Source organism: Platichthys flesus, chromosome 14, assembly GCF_949316205.1.
Source record: "Platichthys flesus chromosome 14, fPlaFle2.1, whole genome shotgun sequence".
In the NCBI taxonomy this organism is placed as follows: Eukaryota; Metazoa; Chordata; class Actinopteri; order Pleuronectiformes; family Pleuronectidae; genus Platichthys; species Platichthys flesus.
Genome location: NC_084958.1, coordinates 4,391,876 through 4,419,762, shown reverse-complemented (window position 1 = coordinate 4,419,762; position 27,887 = coordinate 4,391,876). Strand labels below are relative to the sequence as shown.

The following is a 27,887-nucleotide window of genomic DNA, read 5'->3' as shown; positions in this document are numbered from 1 at the left end:
GCAGGTGGAAGCAGCTTGAAAAGAACTTGCTGGATATAATGACTGACCCCAGCTCAACCCCCTCTTGTGTTCACCCGAATCTGTTATCCATTTCTGATATCTCGACAGGAGTCAAGAAGTTAGTACAGCTTCAGACAGCTTTGCTAAAGGTGGGCAGGCATCCTCTGTATTTGTCTCAGTCAGGGGAGGCCACGTCCGACCTGCAGGATAATGCTGAACCACGTTGAGAAGGAAGCAAGGTGATTTTATCCAGCAGACATCAAGTGGCCTATAGGATTCCTGTGGCTTTTTGGCTCCACTGTAAGGTAGACAAAGATCAGTAAGGTTACTGAATAGGGCCGAGGCTAAAAACAAAAAATTGTATCGATTAGTGTCATCACTTTTGCCACAGATCTGATGTAATTATGATTAGGATATTTTGCTTACTTCTATATCAGTTACATCATTGACAAAAAGCAAGATGATTTGTCACTTGTGAGAATTCCAGCTGCCTCACAAGGTTATGGCAAACGTCAGCGTCCTATGAGGGAGGAACCACTGTCAGCTACAGGGGTCTCATTCTTATTCATGTAGTGGAGGAGAAATTGCATTCCGATGAGGAAAGATCACCTGAACGGCGGGAGCAAAAACCTGGCAAGTTTAAAAAAAAGACTAAATAAATTGTCAAGTTGCACCTTTAGACCAATCTTTATAGTCCGCACTGAAATTGTTTTTTTAATACAAACTCAGATATTCCATGATGAAAAGGTCCTGTGCAGCTCTCACAAGCACCTAACTGCACTTTCTAAATTAACAGATGTTTTAATGCGTTTCAAATGATTTATATGCCTGCCTCACCTGATCCTTTTTCTTTGCTCCTCGTTTCTATCCAAATATTGGAAAGAGTTGTTAAGCTGTTGTTTAAACGCTACAAACACATCAATACAACACGTCCATGTTTGTTTTTTTGATCAAACCAAAGTCTGAACGATTACTACCAAACTCGGGAAACTACCTTGTGGAAGGCATGACAATAGTGAAAGGGGGGAAGTAAATCATAATTTATGTCCGATTAGAGAGCATTTGCTCTTTGAAAGTTGTGCAAAGAACGGCTCTGAAGGCTTTTCTCAAAGAAAGATATGTTTTCGCTCTTATCCTGACTTGACTTTGTCTAATGTGATAGATGTTGATGGACGATAGGATCATCCCATCGCCTGTCAGGTATTTTTTATTTTTTTTTTTTTAAGAATCTGCCCTTTTTCCATCAGCTTCCAATGTCACCTTTCCAGATGGTTTTGTGTAACAAACCATCTGTCACATCTGGTTGTGGTTGACAGCCAATGTTTGTAACATTTGGAATGTTTAACGGTTGATATATTCCTGTAGTTGGTAAAGCTGACATGTTTTACACTAGCTGAATATGGTAGGAAACAGAAAATGAGAAAATGACAACACCTGGTATCATCCAACGCTGTCAACACTTGCACGCTATTTAAAAGTTGGGTGAATTCGACTGAGACAGCTTTCATGAAGACGAGGTGAGCTTCTTAATTAATAATTAAAAGCTTGTTGGACTGTTGTTGGTACAGAATTGATTTTTTAACTTACATTTTTTTAACTTTTGTGGAGACACTTGAATATAACTTATGCCATTGACTATTGTTTTTTTAGCAGGCTTTTACTTTACATCAAGCAGCAAAAACAACAACTAAAACTGAAGGGACAAAATGTGTTTTAATTTAATTTCTGTTCTTAAATTTCCAGTTAAGTAGTTTACTTTTTAAGCTTGCTTAACTTTTATTTTGAAAGGCACCTAAATAAAGATATAAATCTATCCTTTATAATGAAAGTAGTGCAGGGTTTTTAATTTTGCTTGGTGTTGATAGCTCATCTGGATCTCTCTTGCTCTGCACAAGGCCACTATCATCCACTCCTCCAGATTCTAACCTGAACCCTAAGTTAATTCATGTTTAGTTTAAGCATCAGTGAGTCTCAGTTGTGTCTCTGATGTTGATTTTACACTGAAAAACACTGCGTTGCATCACAATTTGCTAGAAAAAACTCTTCCATTCGGAGGAGCATTAGCATGGTTGTGTGTCTCTGTCGCTCTGTCGGCGTCTACTTGATATCTATGTATCGGTTCTTGTGACATCCCTATTTAGAATTGATTTCAGCTTGGAGAAACCCTACCATACAGAAACGTACATAGTCAGTAAACTAACACAGATTCATGCACTAATACGGAGAAATATTCTCTACAGGCACTGGGTAGATCTAGAGATTGTGAAATAAGCCTCTCCGTCAGAGATGTTCATAAATGTTCTGTATATAAAGGCTGTCAGGCTCTTTGCATTACATCGTGCCCGGCCTGGGACATGTCAGTTAAGCTTCATGTTCGATGTGTCAGCAGGACTAATCTTTTGACATTTTAGGAGGACCACTTGTGTTTGATTGACTGAATTAGTCTGTTAATCCCATGCTCATGTCCAATTTGCATTAAACAAGTAACATTTTCACCGCCATATGTACACATCTGTCAATTCTCAACAAAGAACAGCCATATTCAGTATGTTAGTGGATTATAGAAACACAAACGTGTCATGCTTGCTGGTGTCATAATAATTCTAGCTTCGCACCTCCTCTGAATAGCGGATGTGTGAAAGCGATATTTCTAAGTCTCTAAGGGCCCGACAAGTCTAAACACAGAGGAGATACAGGCCTCGCACCAACCTTGAACAAGGAGCAAAATGATGCTTCTAATTGAGATAGAATCTCAAGGCTAAGGGTACGATACTGAGCCTTTTCTATTTTCACGTTACAATCACCCACAAGAGTCCAATAAGTGCATTCCCTGATAGTATTTCTTCCCTGACACGTTATACCTTTGCGGATTGGCCCCCCAAACAGAAATGCCACCCATTTCTCACTTCCACAATGGCTGTGAGAAGGAACGCCAGCAAGTATGCGTAAGATGTTCACTATAAATCTCAGGCTATGTTTGGATTTGTATGTATGAGTTACGATGTTGGACAGAAATACCCTTCAGTTTCACCAATGCCAGTGCAATTTTGTAGTTTTTAGTAGCACTAAGTTACAATTCCCAGGGCTTAAAAAACCCAGGCGTCCCCTGTAGCCAGGCCTGGCATGGGGGGAATTGGTCTGTCATTTGGTCCATTTGTATTCCACTGAAAGCTAGAGCTTAGAGACTCAGGTGAAGAATTTGAATGAGATCTGTTAGTACGCGGCTTCCTGTCTGCTCATCGGGGGGACTGACACAGCAGAATAGCTGGCAGGGCTGGAAAAGGTTATCTCAGCTAGGCATATTTCAATTACACATCCTGGTGGAGAGAGTTTTTGCTTGAAGTAATATTGCTGTTGTCTTGGGTTTCTTTTTGTACTGCTGCTATAGGAGGTGTCCAAGTCAGAAATTTGAAGTCCTGCACACAGGCATATAGAGACACACTGTATTGCACTCGAACAACCTTGTTGGACTCATTATGAAAAAGTAAAACAGAGAAAACTTTGACGAAGCAGAGCCAAACTTCCATTCACACATTCAGCTTCTCTGTTGAAACCGGGTAAAGCCTTGATTACCCACAATGCAAATCAGCTGCTAATTTCAAGACACAGATCTATGCTAGTAGTGGCTAATGAAACCTGGAGTTGGTAGCCTCAAGAAGACTTGAGCAGTGGGCTTGGTAGTTATTTTAAAGAGGAAAGGTTAGTAAGTTGTCTCTGAAACACTTTATCTTATTTGTTGAAAGCATCTTCACGTCGCCAATGAAATGATAGGCTGGCGTACCTGTCTGTCACTAACTGAGTGAGAGACATACACAGTTGAAGCAGAGATAATAGCTAGAAGTAAGCGAGCGACTCATGGGAAGGCTGCTTCTAACAGTTCACAGACAGTGCACGTTGATATGTTTTGGGGTCGTAGCTTTGACAAGAGGGCCAATGGAGGGGGTGTGATGTACTGGGTCATTTTAACCCTAACCCTATTTCAAGCCTGCTCTTGCTAGTTTCTCCAGGATGACTAGCCCTAACTTGACTGACTTCATCCTAATGCAACACACACAATTTTTTATTTACAAAGATTGTCTCAGGCCCCAACTGACACTGACTTAAGTCACATGACTTGAGGACAGCAGCCTCAGCTCCTTCGGCAGAAATAAATATACTCCTTCATATGTACATTTCTACTCCCCAACAGTAAATGGATTTTTTTGTAAAATGTTGATTATACTATACAAAAAAACACAAATGCAAATCCTACTCTCTAGGGGAGTTGGGCCCTGTGTGTGTCCTCCCCTGCACCGACACTGCTGTTAAATAATGTAGGACAAAAGTGAAAAAAACGTAGATTGTACAAGGTGATTCATACATCAGAACAACTTTAGGCCTGCTGGATATCTTTACTACATATGGCTGTTCTTAGGAAGATTAAACTTTCTACTTCTTTCTTCCAACAGCCCTATCAACGTCACTAAAAGGGCCATATTTTACACCTTCCTGGGTGCAGTCGAAAGAACTGCTGCAATGCGTAGTTCCATGTCCTCTCTTCTCTTATGTATTCTACACAATTATAGGCCCTTTAATGTTTTCCATTTAAATGCATCTGCCTGTATTTTCCATTCGAAGTGTGTTGGGGGTTCTAAAAATATGATTCTCAAATTCAGGTCAGCTCTTAATCTATGACTGATGTAAGCAGAGTATACTGTAACTACAGGGATTTAACATCCACTGTAAATAAGCATTGGACCTGAAACAAATATAAACCTAAGTGAAATTAATGACTTCATTAAACGTCATTAAATTGAAATTAGATTCGATTTAAAGAATCAACACAAACATGTGGTTGCATAATTCCCACACAAGTCACTTTCTGTATTATGAGTCACTGAATGTGTCATACCATATCCTGTCTTCAAAAAAATGACAATGAGGATAACAAATACAAATGTTCACTTTTTAGTGTACATGCTAAAACACAGCTGCATTATGTTTTGGTCAGATTCCTAAAGTCTACAGCATTTATGTGCAGGGATGAATGCAACCTTAATTACTCTTCTCGGGATTGAGCGTGTGAGTTCAGCTGAAGTTAAGTAAAGAGATGTGCTCTTGTCTTTTTGAAGGATTTTCTACTTATGGAAGATTGTCTGTGAAAAAAAACCTTCAAGTCTTTAGAGGATTACTGGCTAATCAGAAAACAAAAGGCTTGCTCTGCTAAGAAGCAAATGTAATTAGAGCGTATCATAATGAATCACTCACTGCGACCAGCTTTCTGCTGAGTTCTCCTCTCTACCTGATCCTTTTTCTGACACGATTCTTGCAACAAATGTGCAACAGTAGACACTTGGGCCACTTATTACAGCTGGTTATTTATCAGAGCCCTATCAGATCATGGACAGCCAAATTAACATTTTGATTATGCACACAATGTATTTGTCATCGGGTCTGTAAGTATCAGCATTTAGTGCTGACTGTCCTGGGAATGCAGGTTCTTTCTTTCTTCCCATTAACAGTGATGACCCCTCTGTTTTGGTGCTTTATTGCATTTCCTCTATATATACGCTCAGAATTTCCTTTGAGTTAAGTTGGAGGTAAATAAAGTGTTTTTATTGAGCCATTTTTATAATCAACACACTGAGAAGTGACGGATCTTCCTTAAGAGAAAGTAAATCAGACTAGTTTTTACTACAGACGATCCATGGAGATGTCCAGACATGAAATCCTCCCTGCTCAGTATTGTGTGAGCAGTCTCAGCGATGCGTGCTGGTTGGCGCCTTCAATGTGTTACAGACACTTTGAAGTAATGGAGATAGCAGCTCAGCTCTGCTCGACAGCTCTGGACCCACTGTTTTCCACCCTGTCTCTCCCAGCCAGCGTCAGTGCAGAAGAAAAGAGGGAGAGCGCTGCCGCATTCAACGGAAGACATCCCAACTCCAACCTAATTTTCTGTAATGTTTGCAACTGAATTAAATGCACAGAGGGAGAAGGATGATTATTGAAGTTGTTGTTGCGAGAAATCCTGTGGGATTTAATGAGAGGATCTTCACTTAGATGTAACTGACAGGCAGGGGCACTGCACGGGGAAAAGGAAGACATCTTAAGAAAATGAAGATGTTCCAGACACCAGTGTTCAATGCTACACATGACAGGTAGCTCTAAACCCATCAATTCTAATTCCAGCTGTGACAGAGATGCAGTGACAGTGAGTACATACAGAGGTTAGAACTGATTGATGTACACGTGCTTGTTGTAATTATACACAGCGTCACGGAACAGGCTGCAAGCAGCTGAAACTGCAAAACAAAATGACACTTCAAACAAAAGATGCAATAGACTGGAGGATAATGTCAGGGTGACAGCGATCCGTGAAGTTGTATCCTATATCATGAAAAGTCTATTCATATAATATGATTAACTCCATCAATGCTTATGCTGGCATGTGTATTAGGGCTGCTCGTTTTCCTGAACCAGAAGTGATTCACTTTATTGCGCACGCTCCAGTCGTTTAAAGAATAAAGCATAGACTTCAGATTAAGGGCACATATTAATAATCGTTTGAATAATCATGATTTCGATATTGTCCAAAATAATATTTTTCCATAATCGATCAGCCCTACTGTTAATCAGAACAACAATGCATTAATGACACCGGGTGTGATCAGGACAATTGATTCTCCAATTCTCGGTTTGGCAAACTAAGTCGATCTTCACTGAACTTTGAAAAAACAGGGTGAAGAGCAGCTCCTTGTGCTGCAGCAGCGCCAGCGGCGTGGCAACAGGGTTCTGCGGACTGAGTTAGGAAGTCGATCTCTGATCACTGGCACTGCACTGGTAATCTTTACTAGAAACGAAGGGACGTCAGGACGACCAAAGAAGCCCCACAGAGGAAGGTAAAGATTATTCCATTTGGACTGGAATTTAAACCACGCTTTACCCGACATGATTTTCTCTACTGAATCCACATCAACCCTGAGCTTTTGGCTCCCCGTGTTCATGCTGCATGAGAAACATCAAGGGAGAAAATTGCGTTTGGATACGGTATTAATGATTCATTAACCCATTCAATATAGCTCTATTGCCTAATGTGAAAATAAAAAAGTAGTCAGTGAAAAAGAGGACCTTCAATAATCTACATTTAATGGGGGATTTGTCTAAAATTGAGGTGATCACTAAAGTTCTTCAAATCCCTCTAATGAACATGCCAGTACCATTTTTTTATATGAATCCATCAAATCGTTCAACATGTCTCACACAAACCCACAAACGTCAACTGACTGACATTGTCAACATAGAGCCACTACACTGTATTGTGTATTGCTGTTTGTGCTCTTCAAATCCTGGCTCTGGCTTTTTTATGATCCCATGTCCTTGTAGGGAGTTGAGAACAGGCCTTTGCCAGCTAGTCACTCAGCTGTCATCTCTGCCTGATGATGTCATGAATCACTAACTCAGCCCAGAGATGGGGATTTCGGGACCGATGCGGTCAGCCATCATGGAAACAACCCCCCTCCGGCCTCCTTATCTGCGGGATTTTGAGTGAGCCAAATTGTCCATAAATTTGGAACATGGAGTCATAAATGTCAGGAAAAGTGAGGAAAACAGACGGACAAATTTCTCCAGCATGATGGCAGTGCCAATGATTACTACCGAGAGTGTGTGAAGAGGGAGCGAGGGAGAGCCAGAGCGAGAGAGAGAGGCTGGGCTGAAGTGATGCTTAACGATGGCTGAAGACAGAGAGCGGGACTATAGGATAATGAAGACATAAAGAATGAAGAACTCCAATGTGGAGCAGTTTGGTGAATGAGGGAAAAGGGAGAAAACATAAATGTGCCACAGTGTGCAACTTCGGTGCAGGTTCACACCTGGAAATAACAAGGCTCTTCCGTGAACTCACCCATTTCTCTTTGAGAACCGATCACTCTGGCTCCAATCAGAGGTAGTCTGGTGCTTCAAAGATTTGATTAGAAAGACTCTGTCGTGTCGAAGATTTGCTGCAAGCCGGTCGGCCAACAGGACCATCTGGTTCAGCTTGGGCTCATTAAGATTTGTCTTTTGGCCCTGGATGCATTTTGACAGTAAATGTCGGGTCCTAGCTGCTCTATAGTCTCTGGCAGTAATGTCCCCTGAAGCCCTTTCACCTCCTATCCAGCCTGATGTGTCATCAGGATCACTCCGTGTCTCTTCTCGCGTGTGTTTTCCCCCAAAAATGTAGTTTGGAGACCAGTCTGGGTTCCTTCTTGTGATTCCCCCGTCACCAGTCAGTTGTGTATTATGTACTCATCACTACTCCAAGATCACAACACAAGTTGTGTAGCTTTCTCCAATGGCAGCTTTGTCCAAACTTTGAAAAGGCAACATTATATGAGTGTCAAACATCCCAAGATTGGATATCCATGCAACACACCTGGGAATAGGCTGAGTCTTATTTTGATGTCTTTGTCTTCTGTTCATTTCCTGTACCGTAATGAGCTAAATCTATTGATAGAGGGCTCTTTTATGGGATGATTTTAATAGCCCTATTTGACCAAGTTGAACTGAAGCTGGGGTATTTATAGAAATGAACAGTAATGGTGACCCACCCATCCAAATGAAGTTGTTGAATTGTCCAGAACATTGTTCAAAAATGTATCACAAAAGTTTCCAAAGATATCTGGATCTCAATACTATGGAAATGTGTACGGTTTCCATTTGACTTAAAACATAAAGCCATAACATGTATTTTTTATTAAATGTTTCACCTCATTTAAGAACTTTATGCCTTCTATAGAGCTTCTGAATAGGCAGACACAGGATGGTACACTTGAAATGGAGATATGATATGATTCAAATTTGGATTGTTAACTTTGTACCTATGCGTTTTTGGGTAAGTACCTTCGGACTGTATTCTGCTCTTTTGTACAATTAAGACTTTATTATCTCAATATTATGACTTTAGTCTTGTGATATGTCTTTATTTTTGAAATAATTATTAATATTTTGTTCTTAAAGTTTCCCGAATACTCTTTTGTAGTATATTGATTTTTGTTTCCGATGATTACATTTACACCTGCAATTAAAAGATTATTGGCATTACACTTTCTCGCTCATGCACTGGAATACAATCTGTTCAAAATGTGGATGTGATCATTCCTGGAGGTGGTAAACAGGGTTCTGCATATGTTCTACCAAAGGAGCAGCCCTGCACATCACCACCAGAGGCAAAATAGAAGGATGTAATATACCATTTTGCAAGAACAGCTCACACTTGGGGATACCAATAACTCGTAGCTCATCTGCCCACTGTCACTGACGCATCTGGTCTTAATAATAAATACTTGATTCCTTCAACATTTCCATAGGGACAGATATTATAGAGAGATACTGTGTGGAAAGGGGAAAGAGACATGTGCACAAAGCTGTTCTAAAAACTGCAGAAAGAGAGTTATTGTAGTTGGTCCTGTTGAATTTAATGCGGTCAGCAGTTGGAGCAGCAGTATAGGCTCTGACAAGGAACTCATGGAGTCAATTAAGATATTTTTAAACCACTCAGTACCTGATTACATCAACATTTGTTCTACTTCTCAGAGTTTTCACACAGATAAATCTGAACACAGACATTCTTTATGGCTCCAGATCACCAGGGAGTTTTCAGAATTTGTTATGTTTCGTTCAGTCATTCAGTGATAGTTGTCTATAGATGCATTGGTTCATAGCAAATACAATAGTTATTCAGTAGTGAATAAAATATAAAAATAAAAATGTATACAATATAATACATATTTCACAATAAAATGGTGAATAGATGTTGACATCTATACTGAAAAACAATCAATAAAGCAAAAATATATTTAAAAGTAAACTGTTTCACACTCTTAAATTTAATCTGTCTTCACATTTAATTCATTATCCCATTCCTGTGATGGTATGTGTAACAGCTGTGACCCGTTTAAAAAATAAATTAAAAAAAGCTTGTTTTTAAAAATGTATTTAAACAAATCATAACTCAAAATAGACTACTGTCACTCAAAGTCATAGACACAGGTGGAGATAAGTCTATATCAATGATTTGTCAAGAAAACCGCTGTGGTTCAAGTCCCATTCGCCTATGATTGCTTATGTAGCCGGTGATGCTGAACTTAGCAGTTAACTTGTAATTAGACCTCGCTGTGCAAACCAAACAAAGAAAGCGGTATGTAGCCTCCATATCGTTGTTGTTGGTTCTGGCTCATGCTTATAACACAAAGCAACAGTGGGCATGTGCAAAGTGAGCTGTAACGTCATGGCTTTGGTAAAAGCTCCAACCTACAAGAACAGGGACACAGAAAGTAGTTTTAGTAACTTAAATGCCATCTGCATGTGGACGAGAGGCTTAGGTGCAGGACTTTTGTTTTGCTAAATACTGCAGACATTGCTGGGACAGGGTGTAAATCAGTTATTTCTTCCAAAATGAGAGCCGTTTAAAACACCTTTTTTATCATCCAGTTTTCAGCAACAGCGTAACGTTTTATAGGTTCCCCCAGTTCCACTTTTACCTTGTCCCAGATGAGATTGGATTTTGGGATGTTTAGTTGTATCAGCACTACATTCAAAGCATAGTTTGTCTGTAAAAACAGTTGAGATTAAAAATCAAATAATAATTCATGCATATCAACGTGAGACATTTTTGTCTCCATTTTTGTCTTTTGCATATTCAGCACTGTGCAGCTTTTAACGCTTCGCGACCAACAATAGTAGTAGTGGGATGAAACAAGCTCTAAAACAGACCAGCTGAGGACTGCACTCAGTAAACAGATTGATAACAAAGCCAATGTCGCCCTTCTACTTCAGCCTAATGTCAAAGAGAGGAGACGAGAGGAGGAGATGAGGGAGGGTGGAAGTAACAAGAGATGCAGAAAAAGAGAGACAGGAACACACAGAGATACACAAAACCCGAGAGATAGCCAACGAGGCCACCCTGACTCGCTAGTCCAGAAGAGAAAGTTCACACTGAGAGAAAGCAGCTGACATACACTGAGAGGAGGATGGAGAGAGACGGACCATTGTGTCATCTGGGATCACTGAGCGCTGTAATAGGCTTGAGTCTTGTCAGTTGGGCTCAGCTCAGGTTGAGTTGGCTGCAGGCCTCCTTGCTGTCTCTCTGCCAACAACAGCACATGGGAATACCATTCACCAGCAGACCAACAATCCTAAAAGGTCTCCTTATCTGGCTTTAGGAGGAAAGGAAATAAAAGGTTTAGTTTCCCAGAGGCTTCACACTGGCATATTTGCCCACTGGTTCATAATGGAACTAAAATGATCTTCACAACGGAGGGCTCCTGGCGAACCTGAAGCAGTTTTTCAAGCTGTGTCTTCTGTGCCAACTCTATTCTTAGACAAGAAACTAATGGAATACATTATACTTTCTTTTTTTTTTGTTAGAGATTCCACTGTTACACATACACACGGGTGAAATGATAACCACACTATGAGTTTCTTTCCTCATTTTGGCTTGGGTAGTAGTACATCTCCACGTGTCTGCTACAGCAAAGTAGGAGCTGTTCTGCCTAAAGTACCCATCAGGGAAAACTCAGCTTTTATTGAGATTTTATTCATAATAGCATGAGGCGAGTAAAGCCAGGCATGTCTCCTTGAATTATAGCTCGTGGCTCATTTGTAGTTCCAGGGATCTTACACTTGCCTTTTTAAAGCTAGTGCTTAAAGTATGAACAGTGGCAAAACAAAAACCATATATTTAAGTTATCCTTAAGTTTTCTTTTCTTATTGTTGTTCATCATGTTTCAGTCAGAAACAAAGGAAGGCCTGGTGCGTGCACAGGATGCTGTAAGTGTAATGACATAAAAGCTAAACTCTGTTGTTGACCAAGTGTCATGTTACAAATAGTTTAATTAATTCATATATAAAGCGTTCTTTCTCAGTTCAATGCACTGCTACAGCCTTGGCTTCAGCCTATGGACTAAAACTATATAAGAATGAATAACATGGTAGAAGACCAGTGCAGAAAACATTCATTCAATTGAACTGGGAAATGAGAGACTTGAATCCCAGTTAATTTGTTATATACTTCGCTTACTCTCAGTCAGGACTTATCAACTTATATCTTTATTTCCTCAAGAATACTGACATAAGAGGATCTTATTACCTGATTGTTTGTTACATAGAATCACCAGGGAAGATGCTCGTGGAAACTGCCTTGAAAAGGACAGGCACTGTCAAAAATTGTGGCGGGTGATTGGATGAGACCTCTGTCTGTAACAGCCTAACTTGAACAAATGGCAAATAACTGTCACTGTCCCTACCACAGACTGTCATCACACCAGCTCGTAGCAGAGAAGTTGGACTGACTGGTCACTGGGGTTCGACCACAAATGCAAAGCTTGAAACCCAGCCAGATTCTCACATGATCTCAGGATACGGAGAGAGAATCCAGGTGCCTCACAATGTAATATATATATATATTGTTATAGGGGCCATATAGAGATATAAAAGGTAATATATTTGGCTCTGGAGTTAAGGAGCTTTCGAAAATACCCTTATCAGATTTATCTCAAAGTGGTGCCCATTTGTAACAGAAACCCTGAATGGAATCGTAGATGTGGACATTTTCCAGACAGGAACCTTCTAATGACAAGATGCTTCAGGCTGCATTGTCGGGGAAATTAGTATTGGAAATGTAACATATGGCACTGTTCAGTCAGCAGAATGGGACGGACAGAAAACCAACATCCATTATTTTAACTCGGGAGCGCTCTTACATCATTCTAAGAAGGGTCGACCCACTTGTAAGTGTGTAGCTACTCCAGATAAACAGGTACGCCTCTGTAGTTGTGTAGCTGCTCAATCCCAAGGGACATACACAGACATTTTTAAAGCTCAATGAACTGTTGGACAAGTCGGAGGCTGACTTAATATACGGTATGATGACTTCAGGATTCATGTGACTTTTAATCTTGAATTCCTTCTTAATGTTTCGTGTGACTCTCCTTACTAGTAGGAGTAGAATTGACGTTGGCTAATTATTAATAATCATGACATATGATTATTAAAATAACAATTATTTATTAAAAATAATCAAAAATGATAAAGCTATTAATTAAGAACAGTAACACATTTTATTAGAAATGATACGGTTATCCATTAATAATAGTTAAAATAATTAATGAAAACAATAAAATTGTCAATTAAGAATAATACAAATCTGTAATCATTGCTTATTGTCGCGGGGCACCACCCTGGTTACAGGGACCAACGAGTCAATCTATAAAATATCAGTCAAGATGATATAAATTATATTAATAATCTCAATATTTAGTATTAATGATTATATAATAAACAATGAAGGGTTTTAAGTTTGAGCACAGGCAATCATAATCCAGCTGCAATCACATACATATGCACAAATAATCACAGACTACAGATACTTTAATTACAAAAGCATTTATTAAAAAGGGGAAATAAAGTTATAATGTTATTCAATGATTCATCATTTTAACAAGCTCAGATATTTCAAAGATAAACACAGCAGCAGCACTTATCACAATTCAGAAAATACATGTAAAACCGGCGGTCTACCTATGTATGTCTGTCTCGGTGTGTGTGTGTCTATGTGTGTGCATGTGAGATACAGTTAGTGTTATTTAATGATTCTGCATTTTAACAAACTCCCATATTTCAAAGATAACAACAGCAGCCGCTTATCACAATTTAGAAAACACATGTATTCATCTATGTGTATCTGTGTGTTTGTATCTGTCTGTGTCTATCCATGTGTCTCTGTGTCTGTGTGGGTGTGTGTGTGTGAGAGAGCAAGAGAGAGAGAGAAAAAGAAGGGGGCGTGGCGATGACGCAGTCACGTCACATCCAAGATGGCGGCCGATCATGATTCGTGGAATCAAGGCCTTAAAACTCTCAACATGGCGGATTGACTACAAAACAAGATGGCGGAGCCGTTATGAATTTAGAGCCAGAATGGGAGGAGAGGGAGAGAGGAGGCGTGGCAATAATGGACTCAAAATGGTGGTTTAACTTGCGTTATTCAAAATGGAGTCTATGTTAATGACACCATGTGGCCGGAGCTCACACTGGTGGTCGTCACATGAATTACACAAAGGGATTCTCAGACAAAGAATTCTTTGTCTCTGCTTTGGCGTTCGGCCGCATGGCTTCCAGATGTGTCCAGCCTCTCTGAATATAGATTTAACTATGTTACATGAACTGTATTCTAAATACAGATCGGATGTGTTTATAGGACGGTTTAGAAGGAGAGAGAGCGAGAGAGTATACAAGGAGAGAGCAAAGCTCTTAAAAGCACCGTCAGAGACAAGTTACATTTACTTTACTACTCAGCACCCAAGTGGCGTTGTGTGCTGAGGTTTGACCGGTAAAGTATCTTTAAAGTTGTTCAAACGGTCACAATGAGCTGGAGACGCTGCTCACGGCGCTTAAAAACTATGGCACAAGGCCGTAACCGGAAACCGGAAGTATCGAATAGCCGCTAAAACACTGGAGACTCTGCGGTCTCATACAAAACAAATACATTCAAGTATTAAAACAATACGCTACGTATTAGATTAACATCTGCCCAGACAATAAAGCCTCTTACTGTACCACCCTCGCGGTGTGCGTGCGCGTCGGGCCAGTGAATCACGTGGTCTCTCAAGCGGTGAGCCGCCGCTGGACCGGACAAGCAGCGGATTTTCTCGTGCTGCCTCGACGGGATGAACATCGTCCTTCTTCTTCAGGGATGTGGAGGTCGTGCTCCTCATGAATGAATCTCGCGCTTCTGCAGGGGACGGCTGTGGAAGCCGTTTGTAGATCGTTGGGAAAAGAAAGTAAAGTCCGTGGGGAAAGTGAAACAGTCTGAGATTTTTCCGCGTGCAATTTCGTGTTTGGTCTTAAGGTAAGTTAAAACAGCAAAAGTCCTTTTGAAAATAAAACTGAGATAAAGGACAACGGAAGGAATGAAAGAAAATAACTCTGGTTGCCCCCTTTAGCAACTAAATCAGCTGGGAGGCCCCGAAGGGGCCTGGTGATGTCTTCAGAGCAGGGTAAAATGGCAGCGATTATTGATGTCTCAGTGGTTTTATTCTACCTGAGAGGTTCTTGCTTCCTCCGGAAGTGGTCACAGGGTTCAGTTGGCTCTCAGCCAATGAGAATGTCAGGATTCCGACCTAAGTGGGTGGGGCTTGGAACTCAGCGGGGGTCCTGAAGGCTCTTCAGGACATTTTCCAACCACCAGGGGGAGATTCGCAGGCCTGCTGGAGAATGTTTTCCCTCCAAAAGTTTTCATCCTTTGTCCTCACCGTTGGCTCCAGCCTGTCTGAGGAAGGTGTGAATTAAGACTGTAAACTGGCCAAACTGGTTTCAGCTTGGCCTAGCAGGGCCCAAGTATTTAAAACCCACTGGGGAGTCTACCCCAACAGATATAACAGTAATTTGCTAGAGTGCAACATTAATTTAGATTTTTAAAATTTTTTAGTGTAATTATCAATCTTTCTTACAAGAATGTACTTTAACAACAGTTTGACTGTTATGAGATAATATTGTTTAACAGTCAAGATACCAGAAGACTTTTGCCTAATAGATTTTTAAATTTCTGCTTTGTTTTTATTTCGTCTGACAAAAAGTATTGAACTTTACACTTTTTATGGCCATACTAGGCTTAATGCGTTTGACTCACTTTTAGAAATGAAATTAATGTTGGTGTGAAAGGGAACTGCTGAAATGATAAATTAGGTATATCATGTAATTTATTGTTATAGTCACAAATAATTAACCGTTAATTTTAGAAGAAAAGTTAATAATTCAAATTATCAAAAATAATTCGGATTTCCTGTTATGTTGTTGGTGTTGAAATTTAGTTCTTATTCCATTACAACTACTTTTATACCAACAATGATAAAATAACAATATAGCGACAGCAATGGGGGGCATCGGTGCATATTGAAGCGGAAACAGATCAGAATGTTCCAGAGAAACCATTTATAAAACCATTAACTCTAATATAATGAATAGCAATCATTACTGAGCAGCAGTGTATAAATCAAGATGATAATGATGTGAGGAAGTGAGGCTGAAGTATTCAGAGTTTAATGAGAAAGCAAAAGGAGGGTGTGCAGGGATGTGAAGGTGTGCGTGCACTGAGGAGAGGGAAAAGGAGAGAAGCCTTTTACATCATGCTTTAATTGGTCTCTTTAACTTGTGATTATCGTTTTCCCCATAACTTACTTGGGCTTGTAAAGAAAGAAATACAATATATATGAAAATGGGCATCTGTATACGTGAGACCAAATGCCAGATTGTCAGATGGTGAGAGTTGCTAAGTAGCAAAGCTGCCAAAGATGCCAATGTGAATATGATGAGCTTCTAATGGTGAGGTGAGTATAACGGCAGATTGAGGCACAGGTGTTTCCTTTGCGATGGCAATTCATTTGAACATAACAGCTTTTTGTCTCTATTCTAATTACACATGAAACTCCCCCAGTTCCTCAGTCATTATCTACGCATGCCACCAGGGATGAAATAGCATGTGGTGAATAGGTTTGCAATGCTCAAAAGGGCATAGTTAACATTTAAATTACTTGACAGCATCTAATTTTGTTCTTTTTTCCCCCTTCTTTCTCCACCTACCCTCTCCCTGTGCCCATTACACTCCCTGCAGATGAGTTCAAAGCCTTCCTGAAGCGCCTGCCCACCGACCGGTTCATGAACGTGTCCATGATTGCCAAGCTCTGGTCGACTGACTTGCCCCTGCAGAAGCGCTACGCCCAGCTGGAGTCCAGCACAGCACTGGTCCTGGGAAAGGCCCAGAAAATCATCAGGAAACTGTTCACCCTGAGCAAACGTTGCCCGAAGCAACCTCGATTCAGCCTGCCCCGAGAGAGGTAGCCCACTGGGACACACTGACAGAAAACAAACCAATGAAGGAGGCGTAATTACTCATTACTGGAAGTTTAGCTGGCTGCTCTTTGTGGATTTACCACAGCTGCAGGCTCTCTTACAGTTTGCCTAGAGTGGGGCACGCTAGGAAAAGCCTGCAGCTACTATCTGGATCGAGCCTAGCTTAAAATTTAACAGAAGTTATACATACACGATGGTGGGAAACATGAGGACCCGAAACTGGCATTGTGAATTCAGCTGTTTCAGCTTTAGCTCGTCTCTGCTGTCAACAGATTATACACCAACAAATATCTTACTGGGTGAAAATGATGGACATAAAGTAGGAGTCACAGCTGTATCCTGCAACATTTGTATAATAGACCACAAAAGTTTGAGGATGTTTTGAGGTATAAGTATAACCATAAATAAAAGTAGGTAATTAAATGAGAAAAAATAACATTTTAAATGAATTTACAGCCAGACTAAAAAGGAAGGTCTTTGGTTTGCTTTAGAAAATGTCCCCTGTCGCCCTCAGGTCTTCAGGGAGATTGCGTCAGAGTCGTGGACCAGAGCAATAAAAAGAAAGGTTTTTGTTCTGACTTTGGATGTAATTAAAAGGCCACTACAAGAAGACCTGGGGCTTCTGGAAGGTTCACAGGGTAAAAGCATCTGATAAAAAGGAAGGACCAGCACCATTAAGAGCTTTATAAAGCAATAAAAGGATTTTAAAATCAATCGTGAAGCAGACAGGCAGCCAGTGCAGAGACTCAAAACTCAATGTAATGTGTGATCCATGTCTGGTCAGCACACAAGCAGCTGAGTCTCTATGATGAGCACATGTTGAAATCATGAAGGTGACAAACAGAAGTTAGGGATCATCTCAAAGGGCATGTTAATGGATAAAATGAAAGTTTTCTGTCAGTTTCTTTCAGCTGTATTTTGAAACATCAGAGACCAGTATCATGCTGTTGGATTCATTTAGTTTTCACATTGAAAGAGGATTCTATTTAGTTTGCACACTTATAAAGATATGTGTGAATAGAGAGTATCGATTGTAAAAGCCATCAATGCAGAGAATAGACACTAACAATTTCAAGTGTAAACTAAATAGATTTAATTTGGAAGGGTACATTAGGTACAGGTGTTGAAAATATGTATGTCGATAATTTTCACTGTCTATATATTGTTGTGATCATTCAGGCATACCCCCCGCCCCCCCCCCAGGTTGACCAGACTTATTTAAAAGAGAAACATTTTCATCCGTACTGTCCACTGCAAATGTCAATCACAGTTTACAGACTGAGCCCCAAGTTCAGCTCTAACCTTCACCAATGGGGAGGGAAAGGCTCGAAAATGTGGTAAACAGATTATAAATGGATATGATGGTGACATAGAGAGAGAGAAAAGGGAGTTGAAGGCTCTTGTTACTGGTTGTGGAGACCATTGTGGGGTGAGGGACGTACTATTGTGGCATGCTGTAATCAAGTTCTTCCCTGGACTGACAGCTCGGCACTTGTTTACAGAGGACTTTAATTTCCCTGACAGTCCTCTTCCTCTTTCCATCACTCGATTTCCCCCCTCTCTTACACTCAAGCGCTTTCCGTCTCTATTTCTCGCCCTCAGCTACCTTTGTGTCACTTTACTCTCTCTCTGTGTCTCACCCCTGTCAGTCAGAAGCTTAACCCCCTGCACACCAGTTACAGCCAGTTATCAGGGGCTGCTCGGCTGAAAGCTCGCTGCTTTCTCCGACTCAAACCTATTTGTTTTATCATCATTCATTTTGGTCCATTTACAAAGGCCTGGGGAGGGGAAAGGGATTCTTGGAGTATTTGGGCAATGTTGTGTGAGGATTCTTTAATATAGCTCTGGGATAGAATCTCTGCAGAGCCAATTTTTACTCTGAACTTGTTGCTGTACCTAAGTGGATGGTAATTTGTGTTTCTGCAGTTTCATCTCTAATGCAGTCAAACTAAACAGCCACTCCTCTAACTGTCAAACTGATTGTTAAAATTAAATGACAGAGTAAAACTTTAAATGAAATGATATTAATAATGGTAGCAGCACCAGTCAATAATAATAAATATAATAATAATAGTTGAGAAGTGTTAGATCTGGATCCTGACGTTTTGAATTCAGAGATAGCTACATAACACATTATATATATATATATACATATATATATATCCAATCACTGTAAGATGAGGCACCGCACTCGGAGATGACTAATATTATTTGTATATAAGCAGTTATATTATAAAAGATATATAATATATGTACTTCACTAAAGTATGAGTTATTTGTATACTTTATATATATTGTTGGCCTTAGTAAGACCTAGAGCATGAATTAAGATAAAATATGCCTGTCAATTTTGATTTAGTGACAGGTCTGACTCATCGGGTTGTCACATTCGGGTTAAACTACACCTACCGACCTTACCAGTTGTGGTTGCTACTAGCAACAGATGACCTACCTGAAGTTATATGCCTGAGGTCCTGAGATCACATCAGGGGGAGACTGGGAAACACTTGTGTCAACACTCAACTGCACAGAGTAGTCAGGAGTCGTTTTAGTAGTGTTATGTTACTTGTTACGTACAACTATTCATATTTGACCTGATACAAAGCTGCAGTGTTGTTCTTTTCTCTGTCTCCTCTGCAGGTCCACTGGGTTTTGGCTGAACACGGCTCAGTCTCTGTTGTACTGCAATGAGCACGGAGTGCTGGGCTCCTTCTCTGAGGAGGGGAAGCGCTGCAGCTGCCCTGTGGAGCAGCCCACCTGCCAGGAAGCCATCCCCTGCATCGTGGGCACATCACCCACCTCCTGCTCATCCTGTGCCACTGATAATACGACCCGCTGTGGAGCCTGTCACCATGGCAACTTCCTCCATCTTGGTTCCTGCCACCCGAGCATTGCGGCATCCCTGGACCACTATCTGAACTTGGACCTGGACATGCCTGATGCTGAGGTTCCTGGAGTTTCTAATATTTGTATTCCATTGGTCCTCAAGCCTCTTTGGACCGCATGTTACATTACCTGATTACCCTAAGGATAATGGGGAAAAGTTGAACAACAAATATGAGAGCATCACAAATGGTTTATTTATACATTGATGCTAGAATGCTGCAAATGTTTTACAATCTCTGACAAATACAAACATGAAATATGGTTCACTAAATTGAGCCTATAAATCAACGTATTTACAGTAATTATCGCTTTCATTATTTTCTCCCTTCTTAGACTCAAAACATTCTAAGTATGCAAAAGTCAGTGCACAAGTTAATAGTCAAAGCCAGATGCATACAATGTACACAACAGAACGAGTTCAGTCAGGCAAATACTTGAAGTATTAGAGAAAAATACAGATCTCGCTCTGAATCAATTTAACTGTGTGAGCAGTGTGTGAGAAAGAAGTTTCTTACAAAAGTTGAACTAAACAGATATGGATTTAATACCTTTCATTATACTCTTCTCCACAGAAGTGTATATTGTTATGGAAATTATGCTGGAAACTGGTGAAAGGAGAAGTCATTTCAGACTTGATGGATCAAGGAGACCAGAAGGTCCAACAATTCAAAGCTAAAAGAGTAAAATGAGCAATTGTCCCTGCTCCCCAAAGTCTGACGATGTCTCCCACAGCAATCCCAGCATTACTCCGTCTACTTGTGTCACCCATTCTAATAGCACATCCATGAATGACGAGAATTGCTGTCACTCTCTATGTTACATGTAGGTGTTCGTATCCTATTGGATTGCTAAGCCTAAATTACAAATAACTAAAATCACATTGTATCCTTACGTCTTGAAGCTGGTGAAATATGCAAAAGAGTTGAAGTTGGTGCCTCTCGGTTTGGGGCATCTGTCTATATAGTACTTTCGCACTGTTTCTGTCTAACATAAGTCAGCTATTACACTGTTTCTTCTCAGACAGTCAAAAAGTCATAGAATACTTCTCTAGCTCTCATTAAATATGAAAATCAATCCTAGCTTGGCTCCAAAGACTAAATAAAAGTGTAATATTAAAATGTGCAGGAGATGATCTAATCTTACCTGTGGATCTGTATTTATCTCTCTTCAGGTGAAGTACCTGCTTCAGCGACTGGACAGCAGAATAGAGGTCCATGCCATCTACATCAGCAATGATGTCCGTCTTGGAAGTTGGTTCAATCCTGCCTGGAGGAAGAGGATGTTGTTGACACTCAAGAGCAACAAGAATAAGTCTAATCTCATTCACATGCTGATGGGCATTTCTTTCCAGATATGCTCGACTAAGAATTCTACCCTGGAGCCTGTGCCTGCGATTTATGTGAATCCTTTTGGTGGGAGTCACTCAGAGAGCTGGTTCATGCCAGTGAACCAGCCTGACTTCCCTGACTGGGAGAGAACTCGACTGGACGCCGTTGTCACAGCACAGTGTTACAACTGGACACTGTCTCTGGGCAACACATGGAAGTCCTTCTTTGAAACGGTTCACATCTACCTGCGAAGCCGCATTGTCACGGATGATCCAACAGTGAATGAAACGCTCTTTTATGAACCGTTGGACTTAGATGACCAGACGTCCAACCTGGGGTACATGAAGATCAACACGCTGAAGGTCTTTGGATACAGCCTGCACTTTGACCCTGAGGGCATCAAGGATCTGATTCTCCAGCTGGACTACCCCTACACACAGGGTACACAGGATGCCGCCTTCCTGATGTTGTTGGAGATGAGAGATCGGGTTAACCGACTTTCTCCCCCAGCCCCGCAGCCACTGGACCTGTTTTCTTGCTTGTTGCGCCACCGGCTGAAGATGTCAGCCGGTGAGGTGGCTCGCATCAAGGAAGCTCTGCAGATTTTCAACTCCAAGCTTCCCAATGCTTCTCCTGAACCCGAGCTGGCCCAGCTGTGCAGCTAGCTGCCCCACTGATGACAAGATTAAAGTCCAGGAGTAACACAACAAGACTGAGTTGCTGCTTCAGGGGCAAACACAACTTGAGAAGGGGAGGTCCCTCCATGTTGGCTTTTTGGACCCAAATCCTCTGGATAAACACCCGACTCTAAAGGAAGACTTGGCTTTTCCTGTGGCCAATCCTGGTTGGTTTTCTGGTCCCATTTTTATTATTCATTTTTGGTGGAGAATAGCTGATGCCTGGAGGTTTACATTTGCCATGTCTGCCCTGATTTTGGTGACCACAGCGACTGATTGAAGAGACTCCCAAACGTTGGCCGGTTATGCCGATTGTAACCTCAGAGAGCCGATGTCATTATATATACCTTAGACCTCTGCCTTTCAAAGATGAAGCTGATTTTCAGATATAAAGAAGAACTCAAAAGGGGTCAGTGGAAGACAATTTCCCCTTTTCTACGCCTATTTTCTTTGGCTAAAGAACAATCTTGGGGAAGGGGGAATGGAATAATATTATATATGTGTTGAATGAGTTATGTTATGCTTAACAGTTAAAAATTTGATAATCCTGAACCCTATTACTGTCTTTGAATATTTCTTTTTAATCCCTGCTTTTAGTTTTTATCTGGCATTTGAGAACTCTTAAGGGATTTGAGTGAGAAGCCAGTTAGTGATGTTGTGTCCTTGGTGGTGTGCCTGTACCAAAAGAAGGTGAACACATCAGCAAACTGGATGGCAAAGTATCCTAAACGATCAGTTCTTTTTTGAGCAGAAAATCGTCACGAAGTCTTCGGATGTGGTGACAAAAAGGTCGGCAGATAAAACGCTGTAAATAAAGCTCCATCTAACCCTGAGTGTGGAAAAGTGCACATTGCTTTTTAGATAACCGAGTGCAAAGACCAAAAAAATGTTTATAACAAAAACAAATTCATGCCTTATATGGAAATTAAATGTTACGATAAGAAGCACATCTGGTTTTTGTGTTTGGTTCTCGGCGGAAGCTGTATTGCTTTTTATATCTCAGTATTCCTACCAAGAAAGAACAGCAGACGTTCTTCAGGCTATGTGGTATTGTAACTTTCCCATGTAAATGCCAGTCACACTTTTTGCAGATACTTGTTATGATTTGGTGTTGTGAAACTTCTTGAGTCACTATCACACATTGCACACAAGTACTCACGGTAACTGTAATTGTTCTGCAAAATCCTTCTTTCTCCAATTAGACAATTCTGATAGAATTTTAAAAAAAGTCAAATTGTTTGGTTTAGTCTCAGGTCTAAGAAAGTTATATTTTTCCGTTTTCTTTTCACATGTGGGTCCATTTTCAGCTGCCAGTTACCACGGCAAATGGACTAACTTTTATTTCTGCAGGGCAGTGATGATAGGCCTGTTCCCTTGAGAGCTCAACAACTTGATATGATTTTACATTAACGTCACTAATTTCTCACTGAAAGTCAGTAAACCTTGTCATTGTCATATTCAGGTGTTCTTCTGTGCTCAGCTTGCTTAAGTAAATACACAGTGGTTTACCTAACTGGCATCCTTCTCCTTGTTTCAATACTAGCTTTCTGTTCTCCTTGTAACATGTACATTGCATAACATGTTGATAAATATATTACAGCACAGGTTGTCTTTGACGTGTTGAAAAATCCCTCCACTGCCTTTGCCATGCGACACATCACTCCACACTGATTTGCTGACAAAATGGTGCAGCACAAATGTACACAGGAGGCAGAGGTGCTGATGTTCTGAGGAAAAAAACAGCAAAAAATGCTCTAATCAGAAGCAAAATTATCAAGTACAAATTCAGTTTTAATGATAGAAAAAATAAATCACCAAAAAAACACCTCCAGGCCCAGAATGTGAAATTAATTAACATAAACTGTCACTCTCTTTGCACTAATTTATTTTGTGTCAGAATTTCTGTCACAGCTATGAAAAACAAGATCTGAAATTATAGTTTTTACCATTTCAAACTGTGAAAAAGGGCCCTAAGGACATTTCTAGGCACTATGTATAACCATGTGTCATGTTGTAAATAGTTGTGTCTTAAAGTTGTATTTATCAAAAGAACATTACTTACTCTAGTTACACTCAGTATCTTGTTTATTGTGTTCATCTTGATAAGACTTCTGAGGCTACTGACTTGTTTTGTGTTATACAGAATATAAAGTTGAATCCACACATTTATTTAACAGTTTCAACAAATATAGACTTCATGAAGGTAAGACCATTGAATGTGAAATATAATTTTAGTTTGGTGTGGCCAGTTGACTCTCCCCATGGACTCTGTTGGTAGACATGTGGAGGGTCATGACCCACTGTATTATAATTGTTTTGCCAACCTTTAAACCCCTATGTTGTTTTAAGTTTGATTTCCCAAATAAAATAGGAAACTGTACATTGGTAGAAATCCTCCGGAAGATGATGCTTAAGGGATATTAGGGCATGATCACAAGGTAAAAACTCAACAATAGGCTAATAACTGCATGTCAGCTTGATAGGCTCCGCCTCTCAGACACAAACAGCAGAAAGCCAGTTAGCTGATGTTGTTTGAACTTGTACAAGCACTTTATTTTACAAATTCCATCCCCCACATTTTCTCAATGCGAAGACAATATCATGTTATTGAAAAAAGATTAACATTAAACAAATATAAATGTCATATTCTCCCATTTCTAACAATACTTTAGGCATTATTGCCTTTTTTTTAAAGGACAGAATTTGGGTTAGATAGACGGAGCGACCAGGCAAAGCAGATAAATTTCTTCTGCAATGGTTTCATGGAATCCAACCGGGGAATTAATGTCATTGTTATCTCAAAGCACCCAATCTTGTTATAATTGCAACCCAGTAGTAGATGGCCACAGCAATCAGAGTAAAGGCTAATTCATATTTTTTCTTCACATCAACCTTCTAGTTGTCCGATGTGCCATCAGAAAATTGGCCATGCTTCTGCGTGGAAGCTCGGTCATACACTCCTGATCAAAATCTTAAGACCAGTTAAAAAAATTGCATGAATTTGCATTTTGCACTGTTGGATCTTAGGAAGGTTCTAAGTAGAGCTTCAAAATGCAAAAAGAAGAAATGGGAACAAGAGACCAAAAGTTGTGAGCAGGCAATTTATTGAAAACAACAATTTAACTCAAATAGGCTGTTCATCAGCTGATCAAAAGTTTAAGACCACAGCCTTTAAAAGCCAAAATCGGTGCAAAAATGTGGATTCCATGTCATTTCCTGTCAAGTAATCACACTGTGAAGATCTCTTGATGGCAAAGGCAAAAAAGCTCACCGTCTTTGAACGTGGTACGATTGTTGAACTACATAAACAAGGCCTCTCACAACGTGCCATCGCTGCTGAGGTTGGACGCAACAGTAAGACAGACTGTTTTTTTCCACTGTTCTTCAACAAAGTCACATACCGGGTGCTTCATGCGTGTGTGTGTATGAGCGCACACACACACACATTTTCTCTCACTCCTGGTATTTCACATGATGGCCTTAATGATAATGAGAAAAATAAAGAGAGCAACAGTCACCCTCGCTGGAATTAACGGTGCTAACGTTCACATTCGTCATATGTAAACTGATTCCTTCAGTGAGTTATGGGGCAGACAGGATGAGTTGCTGGTGAGTAAAAACTGAGAGACGACCGAAGACAGAAATATTCAACAGGGCTTCCAAAATTAAAAATACTGAATAAAGTCGGCCATAGCCTGAGTACCAGTGTGGTGAACCGACAAAGTGGAAGGCATTGCTGAGTATTTCTACTGCTGGAGTAGAGTGCTTCACAGGTGTCCAGTGGAGAAGTGGGACAGCTACACCCTGTGGATACCTGCCACTCACACACACACGCACTCAACGCAGCAGAGATCCTGACACTGCCATCTTTGATCTGAGTAGCTTATTAGAACAAAACTTATTGGAAAAATTTGCGTTTGAACATACATCAGAATGATAAATTCTAGCCATCTAAAATGACCGAAAACACATGACATTTCAATTCCACCCATGTCCCTTTTTGCTTACTTGGAGGAAGCTGTGTTTACGATCTATCCTGCAGACAGCCACCAGGGGGTGATCCAGATGACTTGGCTTCACTTATGGGAACCGACACGTCGTCCATCTGCCATCTTCGACCAAGTGTGACAGTTTTAAGAGTAGCTGGCCAATACAGGGCCATTAGGGAAACTTCCTTCAGGGGTTGACAGGGAACAAAGAGCTGAGAGAGAATTAATTATCTGTCATAACGCAAATCATGGGTCAAGACAAAAACTGGTGCAATATTCCCAAAAATTATATTTATTTTGAGCTAACTATGAACTGAACATAGCAATAAGATTGGGCGGTGTAAGTCAGTGGCATCAGTAGTGTAGATGCCAGTGTGTGAATGATGTAAGGTGCCGTGCGGTGGACTATGGACAACTAAACAAAATGCGCCGGTGCAGAGAACGGAGAAGAGAGCAGCGTGCTGAGAGCCTTATATCCCACATCTGCCACACACAACCAGTCGTGTGGGGGTGCACACGTGACTCAATCTCACATTCATCAGTCCAAAAACATTTTCTGATTCTTGCACAATTGTTTTTTAATAAGTTTGCCATTTCAAACTTCTCTGAAAGTTGTCCCTGAGTGGCCAAAACAGATGAATCCAACAAAGTACATAGTCAGTGCTACCTTTCTTTTTGTCCGGTGATTATTTGCTGTCCTCCCTTAAAAGCATTTGTAATACAGAGAGAGTTGCACTTTGCAAACATCTGCTAAATTATGTTAAAAGTCTGACTCTTCCTAGTGCACTATAGGTGCACACATACAGAATGTACAACTGAAAAACACTCAGCAAAAGCCTTAATAAATCCAGCCCCACGTACTTTGCCATAAAATGAAAGCATAAACTTCCAATTACCCTCTGCCCTTCATAATAATATAAATGCCCTCTAATATTCAGAGTATGGTGTTTTTTTGTAAGATGAAAAGCCAATTTCCTGGGTTGTCAGAAAGCAAAAAAAAGAGAACAAAATGCAAACTGTCTCATTACATCACACTGCTGGTTTATCTGCTGGAGAAAGCAAGAGAGCAATGGAGAAGAAGACAGGAGGAGTGGCAGAGTCGGGGAGATGCAAGGAGACACAGAGAGCTACGGTGACCAGCTGGAGCTGCCTGCATGTTTCTTTTTTTGCTACCCCATAATGAGGTAGAGAAGGAGTCAATCTGCATCGGGTTAATAAACAGTTATTCATCTTCAGCAAGGCACCCAGGAAACCGGAGTGGGTTTGCCCTTGGGCTAATCTTCAAGCCTGTAGGAGACAGCCGATTCATCAGAGTACTATTTAAACTGCATACTACAAACTTTCAGAGCCCCCCCACCCAAGGAAGCAAGTGGAAGAGAGAAAATGAGTGATTGAAAAGGGAGTACATGACATAGAGGGAGAGATGGAGGGAAGATAAGGTCGAGAGAAAGTGGAGGGTAGGGAAAAGGTGAGAGGGGTTGGGCTGCGAGTCCTGCAGTGATTTATGATGTTTGGAAAGTCAAGACTTTGAATTAATTAGGTAGAATCTGTGAAGTCGACTGGCAAGTGCGTTCAGGGGCCTGTGCGGGCTGCGCATGTGTACTTGTAAGTCATTTGACATAGTCATCAATAACAAGTGTGGATTTCAGGGTTTGAAATTACTTTCAAATTACGCCATCACCAATGCATCCAGAGAAATCATTCATGTTTGCAGACTGAGCGGGCATTTAAATGCAAAGTTGGGGATTGGTTGACCTTGACAGCGAGGCAGGAGCAAATTGAGTTGCTTCTTATCATAAGGTGGTTGATCGTGATGCCACTTTTGATACAGTGGCATCATGGCTGACAAATCTGAAAGGCAGGATTTATAGGGCAAAAAAGCTAAAAGTGTTCCCAGTATTGCTTTCCAAGTCTCGCCAAGCAAACCCATTCATTACCTCTGACCGGCGATAGACAAGGTCACATTACAAATTCACGAGGATTGCAGCAGACATTTTTCATCTTTGCCAGCAATATGTAGACTCAGCAGAGTGAGACACTGCTTGTTAGCACTGGCTGCATTACAGCATGTTCTACCATACTGCCTCTATTTAATGAAAGACTGCTAAATAAATCACAACGGCACCTTGGTCCCCCATGTGTAA

At 40.6% G+C, this 27,887-nt stretch overlaps 1 protein-coding gene across 1 annotated transcript in view; it reads left to right on the top strand.

The window, feature by feature from the left end:
* Positions 1 to 24,316, top strand: part of brinp2 (bone morphogenetic protein/retinoic acid inducible neural-specific 2) — a 210,102-nt gene extending 185,786 nt beyond the window's left edge. The window contains exons 7-9 of the mRNA XM_062405324.1: positions 16,625 to 16,847; positions 19,504 to 19,810; positions 20,921 to 24,316. Of these exons, the coding sequence (XP_062261308.1) occupies positions 16,625 to 16,847; positions 19,504 to 19,810; positions 20,921 to 21,742 (1,352 nt within the window). The 3' untranslated portion in view covers positions 21,743 to 24,316. The remainder of the gene's footprint in view (positions 1 to 16,624; positions 16,848 to 19,503; positions 19,811 to 20,920) is intronic.
* The last annotated feature ends 3,571 nt before the right edge of the window (positions 24,317 to 27,887 follow it).